The sequence below is a fragment of the Odontomachus brunneus genome, unplaced genomic scaffold, assembly GCF_010583005.1.
Source record: "Odontomachus brunneus isolate Ranch 3 - 2012 unplaced genomic scaffold, Obru_v1 Obru_scaffold_301, whole genome shotgun sequence".
NCBI classification, from domain to species: Eukaryota; Metazoa; Arthropoda; class Insecta; order Hymenoptera; family Formicidae; genus Odontomachus; species Odontomachus brunneus.
Genome location: NW_022639751.1, coordinates 123,003 through 133,976, shown reverse-complemented (window position 1 = coordinate 133,976; position 10,974 = coordinate 123,003). Strand labels below are relative to the sequence as shown.

The 10,974-nt window shown below is 40.3% G+C and overlaps 1 protein-coding gene across 1 annotated transcript; it reads left to right on the top strand.

Moving 5' to 3' along the window:
- The first annotated feature begins 483 nt into the window (after positions 1–483).
- Positions 484–10,159, top strand: LOC116853293. Its single transcript, XM_032834306.1, has 5 exons — positions 484–487; positions 621–801; positions 4,812–4,917; positions 6,303–6,718; positions 8,455–10,159. The coding sequence occupies exons 1-4, from the start codon at positions 484–486 to the stop codon at positions 6,390–6,392; spliced, it is 381 nt and encodes a 126-aa protein (XP_032690197.1). The 3' UTR covers positions 6,393–6,718; positions 8,455–10,159.
- Positions 10,160–10,974: the final 815 nt, after the last annotated feature.

Below are 10,974 nucleotides of genomic sequence, written 5' to 3'. Positions count from 1 at the left end.
GAGAGAGAGAGAGAGAGAGAGAGAGAGAGAGAGAGAGAGAGAGAGAGAGACGAATCTTATTCAATCCATCGTAATCCCCGCGCGCTCGACGTGTATCCCTGGATGCTTTTGACAGCACTGCTGCTCTCACGAACGAATCGATTATATGACGCAGCCACGGCTTTCTCAGAACGATATCGATTTTACGAGCCCACGCGGCTCGACCCCAGTAGGCCTTATCATGGTTACTACCTCGATAAGCGAGCTCCGATAGAGGCAACGGGAATTTCACATGATGGTGCCTCACGCTTTCTCCGCGTGGTAATTACCGTCGAGTCATTCGGGCGACGGGGTAATTCCGTTCGCGACGATCATAAAGACGCCGCAAACGACTGTTTTGCAGGTAATAGATGTTATCGTCGATAATTCATTCAGAGGCCCGCGCGTTACACTCGTCGTAGAGTCAGTCGCGCGAATATACGCGTAACTTTCGGCCGGCGGACTATGGGTTCGCAATTAGCGCGCGAGCAATTTCAGGACTATCGATCCGTCAGAAGCCACCGACGAGCGCGTGCACTGTAGGCTCACTGCGGGAATATACGGGAAGGGCAAGCCCGTATAATTCGCGATATATACCCAAGTGGCAACCAGAAAACAGGCGAGCAGAATCGCCAGTCGAACCACTCAGTCGGACCTGCGCGCTCGCGCGACTCGCGCTTCGCCGACTTGGAGAAGTTCGCTCTTCGTGAAAGATCTCTCGAGGAACGAGCTATCGTTCGAGCAGTCGGACAGAAGGCAGGCACGGAGGAAGGAAGGCTTCCGGTACGCGTGAGTGAAGCTTCAGAGTCACGATATTCTGCGGACTGATGGTCCGCACCGTATCGGGGTCTCACTTAGGAGAGCGTTACGCTCTCAGATTTCTACGGCGATGGTCGATACGTCGAATAATAACGCTTGGTTGCTATGTAATAGCAGCCTGTTATTGCTGCTACTACGCTGGCGCTGTAGAATATTCACCAATTTCATCAGCCGGTTCCCCTTCTTACCCGGCAACCTTGAAATCAATTCTCTACTACTTGTAACTACTCGAGAATTTACGTAAACGCTAAAACGACGTATAGATGAAACTCGTAAAAAGAATTAGGAACGATATGTTACTTACCTATTATGTATTGGAGTAGCTTCGAAAACAAGTGACTTATTGATCGGAAGGATGCAGACGCAATTAAATTTGATGACACAAAGGAACAAATGTATGATAATCGAGTTAACTATTTATTTATTAAAAGTTAAGTGCGGTTAATTGCGATTAATTAACTGCTAACTAAAAATGTATTTAAGGTTATTCGTAAGTAATCTATCAGCATGGTCATTCAACCGATTTTAATGATTTCGATAGATTTTCATTGATGAGAACTTGAAATCCTAGTTTCAATTAAGGTAAACCAATTGACGTTAAAATTGTGCAATTTTGTATGTTGAAATTGCACATTACTTTTATTCCTCTAAATATTCAAATCTATGAATAAGATAAGGAATGTTTTTTTATGTTATCATATAATCTATGATCTATATATATCTACGTTCAAAAAGAATAAAGTATGCTGTATAAAATAACATGAGTATTTAAATTGGATACTTCTTCCAATTTTACATAAAACTGAAAAGTAGTAAATCTTTACCCTATAGCTATTCTATTATAATTTTTGCAATAAAGAACGCACAAGGCAGTTCAAGAAATAAAAAAGTCTCATGTTAGTTATCTTATTTTTCTGAATAAATTATCTGTTTAGTTTACATAAAAATGGACAGTGAATTATTACAGTCCTGAACACATAAAAATTAGCGAAATACGTTTCCTCATCAGTCTTTCAAGTTGTATATATTATTGCAAAGTAAGAAACTTATGAAATATATAAAACATTATTCATGAACATATACACGTTATCAGTGTCTCTCAATTCTAACAGCCTGAAGCGTTACAACTCTATTTGATAAAAAATGTGAGAACGTTTAACAAACGTGAGTGTACATCGAAACGTGAGTTCAAAAATGTCCAAGTAAGCTCTCCTTCTTTCCCTTGATATCACATCAATTGATATATATCTTGATATATCTTCAATTTCATGCAAGCAGACGCAATCGAATGTCGCGTTTTTAATAATAAGAATATGTGTGTGAAGCATTTCTTGTTAAAGACTTTATACGACCTGTGATCTTCTCTCTCTCTGCCCTTCTCTTCTTTCGCGTCTCATCGCGAGATACCATCGCGACGCGAAAGAAAAAATGCGGCAAGGATACGTGGACACTGATAAGACACTTCTATTGAAAGGAGGAATATGATGGCCTCGCAATATCCTCCCGCACTCCCGCCATTTCCTTAACCCGTTGACGAGCATTATAAGTATCCACTATGAGGCTTCCTTCATTTTAGCTGATAATATCGTACCGACCGTTGCTGGAGGCCTTTGTGTCGAAAGGAGGATGATTAAAGGGCGATGTAGGAGCTACCTGCTGATCGCGTACGGTTTTATCGAAGCTGCTCTCGAGGGACGATCGTGAGGGACTGTTTGCGTTTGCTTGAAGTGCGCGCCAGTCGCTGGACGTGGACTATGCTCGCGTGATAAAGTGCGTCGAGAAATATAACAATTTACATTGCAATTTGTGGAAATAGAAAAAACAAACGACGCGCTCCTCGGCGTCACGGAGCTCCCTCGAGGTTCCCCATGATATCTGTTCCCCGTCCGGTTAGATCCTGGGAGGAGATTTCTCTCGCGGGACTTTACTTAATATTTCCCAGCGTACGTAAGAGGAACGATCAACAATGCCGCGGTTTGTACGAGTGCGGGACGACGACAACGACAGTCTAGAGCGAGAGAAATTGAAAATGCAGGGAGCGCCGTGCCGTGTTTTGTTGTCCGTCCGACGAGATTTCGGTCGCGATGTTTAACCGAGATATTCCGAGATAAAGAAGCGGCAGGATCGCCGCGCTCTGCATTTTCTCACGAAAGGATCCTCGGCGTCTAGACGCACATCCCTCACGTATTTCACGACCCCGGGGGCGTTTGCGGAATTCTTGTTTGCGATGAAGAGAACCGCGCAGAGCGGTGGCGAAGGAGGGGTTGAAGGTGAAAGCGAGCGAAATTCGCGAGAGACACGACGGGGTCGTCGAAGACTCGTCGTCGTCGTCGTCGTCGTCGTCGTCGTCGTCATCGTTGTCCTCCTTCTCTTCCTCCTAGTCTCACGAGGGTGGCGGAAAAGTTCGGAATACAGCCCCGAGGTGGCGAGCAACGGCAGTCGAGGGATGATTGATAGCAAAAGAGAGCAGGCACGCGGGCGAGCGTCTCACGCCACAATGGGGAGCAGAAATATGAGACCGGAATAAAATTCATGGCCGTTGCCAAGGGAGACGTTAGGCCGCGATTGAGATGCAAATAAGAACGAGACACCCGGTAGCGACGACTTCATGGCGGGCGGCAGCTCAGTAACTCGTTCGTTCCAACGGCGTTCGCGGAAGGGAATTTTTTATGAGCTCGTGAAGTCGCTATCTGTGCTGAAGTTTCGGGGGCTTTGCAGATTTTCCCAAAGCACCCCCGTTGTCCGCTCGACGGGGATCCCTCGCGTGGGTCACGACGGCGATCAGGATGGGGGAGACTTCTGTCGCTATCGCGAACGCATCGTGATCAGTTCTCTGCCTGTCTTGTTGTTTGGCTACTTGGGAAAGATCTATTTACGGATTATGCGAGAAATACGTCGAAATACGTCGCGCATATATGGTGTCTGTCAATCCATGTCATAGTCATTGTGTGCGGGTAGAACTAATCGAACACAAAGTTCCTTTAGCATTTCCCAAACGACAATTTTAAGTTATTAATTCAAGAAGATAGGGGCGAATGATGATGAGACACGCGATAATGGATGAGTGGTGAATTGTGACGTTTGCCTTCGTATGCTTGCAATTAGGTCAATAAAAGTCTGTCATTTTGTAAATAACCACGTAAATTTTTGAGTTAGCAATTAAAGAAAATTGGTGGATAATTGTATGCGATAATGCGCTAATCTTCTTTAATTAATAATTAAAAATTCATGGATATTTGCAAAACAGTAGAAGGATTTAGTTTGAATTAACATACAAACATATACAACGGTAGAGAAACAGTTTTACTAATTTAAAAATACCAGTACCACACACACAATAATAAAAATAGCATTACCAGTAGCAATAAATGGTTTGTTAATATGGAACAGCAAACGACCCTGGCAACAAATGGGATTCATTACTTTCAATTTGCTGCTCTACACTTCTGTAATGAAGATGTGACTAATCTAACTCAACCCGACCTAAATAGACGAGAACAAATATGATTTGTATCTCAAGTAATATATGTTTGTTAAAATGACAAATGATGGGAAATAATTTGCAACGATAACTGTTCAGTCTGTTTCCCTAACAGCAAACGCGCTTTTGTTCTGATAAGTGAGGGATCTTTCTCACAGCTCATTTACCGTACTGCGCACAATCAGTCACCAATCTTCTCAAATGAATAACTTAAAATTATGGTTGTTTGCGAAATAGTGAAGAAATTTTGCATCTAGTTCGACGAGTTCTAGCTGCGCACATTAGGCGTATCATTAATCGCCAGACAACCTGTGTACAAAGTTTACTTATGTTAATAAAGCCTTCAGAATGTCGTAAGACGTAGAACCGCTTCGTAAAAGCTATACGTGAACTAGTGCCGATTTTATGTACCGTGTAATGGCGATCCTGAAGAGCACTTGCGAGTTTCGTATTTGTTTCTTTATTGACTGGTGTTTTTTCTGTTCTTTTTCAGATCAGCCTTCGCAGCCGTGAATGGATATCACTACTGTCGGCTGAGGTGGCCGTTGAAGATATTCTTCGAGCTGCTGGCGCAAACACACTGCCTGTACCCGATGAGTGTGAGTGTACCGCTCTCTCGCTCTGCGAATATTCGTAATTCCGTTAACGGACGCGCACGCGCTCATTATCTAATTACAGCGCGCGCCCATTCTCCACGAGATAGCCATTATCCTAATCGCACATCATCCTTCGGCCGTTAATCGCCATTTCGAGGCGTCGTTCGCGACGCTTTACGAGCCCCGCGCGGCGAATTCGTTTCCGCGAAGCGGATTAACCGTCGCTTTTCCAGCGATTCCTTTTTCCTCATTCAGCGCGATTACGTTACGTTGCTCCTCCGCGACTTGTTGCCTCCAACAAAACGGCACTCGCGTCGACCTTTTCCGATTTTTCGTTTTCCTAACGATAGCACGCGCCTCTTTTTCCTGAAAAATCGGCTCAGAGCGAGACACGAGGGCGACGGAGAGAACGAAGTGCGGCCTCATTATCACGCGAAGCGCAATTGAGTTAAGGCGATTTCGCGGGGCAAATTAAGTCCAGCTAGAGCCGCCGGCTCGAGAGAATGTCGTTGCCGTCACTACATCAGACTGCTCGCTACATCGGCCGTTGCGTGTACCTGCGCTACCGTGGCACTTCCAGCTTGTTCCTTATTGATCGCGCGGGGCTCTAAGCGCCGTAAGAAACTACATAAATTAATCATGGATCCAGTGACTCGCCGCGAGCCGTTAAACAGATCACGTCATTCTCAGCGATATTACGAATCAAAGATAATTAGGGAAATAACCTAGGGAAATCGGGAGAAGACGCACCAGAGCGGCGTTTTGCTCTCCTCGTCGTCGTCAATGATTTATTATTTATACTTTTATTTTAGCGACGTGTGTGTGTTCTCCACCCAATTTCAGTTCGAAAGCTAGCGCATATAAGAAGGTATATCAATTAATTAAAGTAAACGATGCAGCTGGCAATCTCGGAGCCTGTCACGCCGACTCGGCAAGAAATTGAACGATTGGAAAAAATTGGGGCGAATAGCTTTTTCGACCTTAACGAATTAACCCGTAGTGTCGGACGTACGAGGCGCGGTTAACTCGCTAAAGTCACGAAGAATTCACGCATAACGCGACACGAAATAGAAGCGCGGGTTAAAATTAAGCGTGATGTAGCATTGGCTGCGCCGTTCCTCGAGCGATTCGGGCAGGAGACAAAATTGATTGGGAAGAATATCTGAAGAGCTCAGCTAGACTGAGCTCGAACGATGCTCGGCTCGGCTAAGTTAATTCGTGGTATGATAAACGATGTATCCTAAACGGAGTACAGCTTAATTTATAATGTGATAAATTGGTGTAGCGAGCGCATGACGGCGTCTCGCGTCAATAGTCTTGCCGGCGAGTATCGCGGAATTATGTGTGACGCACAAGTCAGACGGCGGTGTTTTTGCGGCATGTTTCAGGTTCGATTGGCAGGTGGCCATATGGTGAAGCAGAGGAGGTTCATCGGAAACACCAACAACAAAATGATCAATATACGAGAACATTTGTAGATACTCTCTAAACGGTTGTATAATTAGTACAATCCCGATGTAGGGAGCGAACTGCCGAGAGTACCGAGACTGCGTGTGGGTTTGTACATCTCCGAGCGAAATTCTTTGGACAACAAACGACGGGTTTGGGTTGCGACGTTGAGACGCATTATCGCGCGTTGTGTAAAACAGAGAGTTACAGGTTTGACCAGGGATCGTGCGACGCATTCCGGGGGACATTCTGTGACCAGAGGCTACGAAATATTGTGGATCCGCGCGGTCCACCCTCGGTTTCCTCTTCTACCGCTAACCGGATTTAGAGAGGGATTTCTCATTTGGTCATAACGGTGAGTAAAATGGTGACGATTATACTCAGCGAGGCGTCTCTGCCACGTCTCGACGTGTGTGGAGCCCGTGAAATGGAAACTAAGTCGGTATTTCGGCGGACTCGTGCTCCCCCGTCGCGTTTACGTAACTTCGTGAAGCACGGGAGTTATGAGCTCCGCGTCGTAGAAAGTTCAGGAGGTCGAGCGTGGGATGGAGAAAAGAATATCCCTCGATTGTGCATAAGCCGCGTACACCGAACTGTACGCCGTTTCGCGTGTAGAGCGTAATCGCGATTCACGGCGAGAACCGTCGAGTGGATTTAATGTGGCGTTGTGGACTTGGTACTCCAAGTTGGTTCGCGCGCGTAGCGCGCTCTTGTGCCGCGAACGCGAAGAATGGGCCTGATGCAATTGCGCCCGAAAGTTCGGACAAAAATGTTGGGAAACGCAAATGCGAGAACGAAGCGGATTCCTCAGCGGAGCTCTCCTCGCGCACAATCGGCGACCCTGTCTGCAACAGTCTGAATTAGAAATATAAAATTATTGTCAGATTTGAAATGTTTTGCTTACTGTAAAATTACGGTACATCTGATAATCTCTGAAGTGTCTTTAAGATAAAAGTAAAGAAACTATTCACAATCTTTTGAGAGTATTAAAGTTTCTGTTTTTTTTTTTAATAACTAAACTATTTTTTTATATAATTTTTCGTATAGAAAAAGTGAATCTTATTAAGTCTTGTGTCCACAGTGTTAGAAATCAGTTCAAGAAGCATGTAACTAATCAATTTGCCGCTTTTCCGTAAAAGCCACAAATTGATTGATTGATATGTACATATTTTCATGTGAGGCTTTCTTTCTCATGTTGGTAAAACTATTATATGAAAACATACTCATATGAAAACAAACTTTGTTATCATTGAAACTTAGCCGGTTTGTTGTCTCATACGTCATTTACTTGAAAAGTACGTAATGTGTTGAGCTTTTTAATATTATTCTTTTTAAATTTTTTGTTCCTTATATTAAAAATTTTAAATGTAAAATTAAAATTGTAATTAAAATTGTATCTATTACACTTTTATCTTGAAAATCCTAATAAAACTTTTTTTAAGATTCTTTAGTCCTATATACTTAGTTTTCTAATCACTATATACTATATATGATATATTAATATGATATGTGATATATATATATATATATATATATTAATATATGATATATATATGATATATTTTATGGGAAATATAAGTTAAATAAAGTGTTTTATTCATCTTAAATAAGACTAAATACTTCTTATGAGTTTTATATGAAAAATTTTTTATTTCTATAATTTTTTTTAAATTTACCAGCTCTTTAAAATTACTTACAAACTTACCGTAATTTACCGAGTAAGTTATTGTCACAGATTGGGTCATTTTCATCTCTATTCTGAATGCATCGGCAAGCCACGTGACGATTCTCTGCCCTCGTCGCAGAAACGAGGAATTAAGCCAATCTACGACAATTCAATACGAAGAGAGACAGCTGAATAGTAGTAATAATCCATCTCGGTAATCGAACGGCAAACAAATCGGCCGAGTTTAACATTTGATGCAACAATAATTTGTCACCATTTCACGCGCGTTTCTCAAGCAGGCCGCTGTCGCGAACTATAATTGAGACTGATCGATTGTTTAAAGGAGCCTGGCGTTCTCGAATGCACTCAGTGCAAAACAAATGCTGACGAGTATAACCCCGTTTTCTCTCTTTTTCTTTTTGCAGATTTTAGATACGACCGTACGGAGAGGAGAGGAGTGAGCTAAAGTAGTCGAGTGATAGCCACGTTATTTCAGTTGGTTCATAATTTTCGTGGCGTATTAACGCAGAGGTAGAAAGCGAGAAACAGAGAAAGAGGAAACTGACAAATTTGCATATCGCAACCGGACAAACACACAGTCGTATGTCGTGTGAGAACCGGACAACGCTTTAATTTACGAAGCCCTAGCAATTTTCGACTCACGCGCCAAACCAGGCGGAGCTTTTCAACATAATGGTAAGTGATACAATTCTCGCAATTCGCAAAATCATTCTCATATACCGCTGAATTATAGTTGCAAAGCAGTTTGTGCGCTTCAGAATCTCCTCAGAATTTAACCTCTCTTTATAGTATGATTTCACAGGATGATTTAAGACGTCTGCGCGATTTCCCGCAGACTGAGAAGAGATGTTCTTTTTTAAACAAGCATATCCACAGATTTCTTTCCTCATTTCTTACTGTTTTCCTTGAAGAATTTTAAGAAACAGAGTACGAAATGTCTAATTTGTATTCCCTGCGAAAGAGATACAATAATTTAAGTAAAAATTTAAAGAAATTTTCCGAAAGGAATATAATGTCTTACCGTGAAACTTTTTCGGATCATTTAAGAGACGAAAAAGAGGTATAAACAGGATTAACAAGAACTGAAACAAAAGACACGGTAATGTTTCGCTGCCAAGTCTTTCTGATCAATAAGATTGTGCGTCTCACGCAAAGGTCAAATTTTTTACCTGTCCGATACTACGCTTCGCCACTGGCTAGTATTGATAGATGTGATAAGCAGTTCGTGCATGCATGGTCATGCACATCAAGATCGTGACATCAAGAAAGTATCTGAAACAAATAAAATAGGGTACCGTTACTTAGACTCTATATTACGAGAAACTTTTTAAGAATTTATACAAAATCTAGTATATACACGCAAAAAAATCTCAGTTGTTGCGAGCGAATATGAACCAACTGAAAATTAGGTGATCAGAAGCGATATTTCTGTTTTGAAAATTAATATTTTTTTTTAAATAACTAAACTATTTTTTTATATAATTTTTCGTATAAAAAAAGAAAAATGAATCTTATTAAGTCTTGTGTTCACAGTGTTAGAAATCAGTTCAAGAAGCATTAACTAATCAATTTGCCGCTTTTCCGTAAAAGCCACAAATTGATTGATTGATATGTGCATATTTTCATGTGAGGCTTTCTTTCTCATGTTGGTAAAACTGCATGTGAAAATAAACTTTGTTATCATTGAAACTTGGCCGATTTGCTGTCTCATACGTCATTTACTTGAAAAGTACGTAATGTGTTGAGCTTTTTAATATTATTCTTTTTAAATTTTTTGTTCCTTATATTAAAAATTTTAAATGTAAAATTAAAATTGTAATTAAAGCGGATTTATTGTTTGACATATACACGCATATGTCAAAATGACTCCGCAAAATTCATAGACTTGTTATTTCAACAGTATCACTAATCCGCAGATATTAAAATTATTGCCTAGAAGTTTTTGTTGGTACCACCATTTTCCCATCTAGTTTTCGGGAAAATGTTTTGTAATAACAAAATATAACCGGACAAACCGGACAGTAACATCATATAAAACTAGATACACGAAATACACAATTTAATAAGAAATTAATTACAATATCATTTTCCAAACACTATTTTAAAACAGACTGGTTAAAATAATACAAAAATTACTATTGTTTATAAAATATATTATATTATTGAAAACAAAATTAAATTTTTTATACATGATATTTATAATATTTTATACATGTGAAATTCGTTGTAAACGTTTTGATAAAATATTTAAAACGTTTAATAACATTAAAATGAAAAATTTTAACCTTTATTAAACATAAAATATATGAAATATAATTTGTGATATAACATTAATATTATAATCTAAAAGGCATTTTATTAATTAAATTTGTATTTCTCTGTATTTCTTACTACTTTTAATAGATTTGGCATACTTTACAAATTCATTATATGACATGTAAAAATTAATGACAGTAAATAATTCAACTTTGACCAGTTCAACTTCCATTCTATTTCTTGATTTTGTTCATGCTTGCTGCATTAAACTGAAAACTCTTTCTGGGAAAGTATTACTTGTTTGTATTGAAAGTATAACCTGAACTATTTTTAGTAAGTTGTTTGTAATAAAATTACACTTTTTGAAAATATCTATCCATGCTTCTCGCACTGCTTCTCGCAGTGCATGATCGTTAATGGACGCTTGGAATAAAAACACATCACTGAAATCCAAACTCTGTTTATAAATTTTTCTCTTTATGATATAAATTGCATTTTATTAGTTGGATGTATTTAAAAATTGGACATATGATATCCGGTTTAACTAGTCAACAGGACGCCGGACAAAACTCCTAAAAAACTGATAGTCCGGGTCAAAACCAGACAATCGACAACCCTCATACCTCTTGTCCATAACCTTGCTTTAATTCTTAAACCGTAAGAAATTG

What these genes read in the sequence shown, in the direction of transcription:
- LOC116853293 (XM_032834306.1), top strand. An exon ending in CGGAGGAAGGAAGGCTTCCG is followed by an intron (nt 802 to 4,811) that starts GTACGCGTGAGT and finishes GTTCTTTTTCAG; the next exon opens with ATCAGCCTTCGCAGCCGTGA. An exon ending in ACTGCCTGTACCCGATGAGT is followed by an intron (nt 4,918 to 6,302) that starts GTGAGTGTACCG and finishes GGCATGTTTCAG; the next exon opens with GTTCGATTGGCAGGTGGCCA.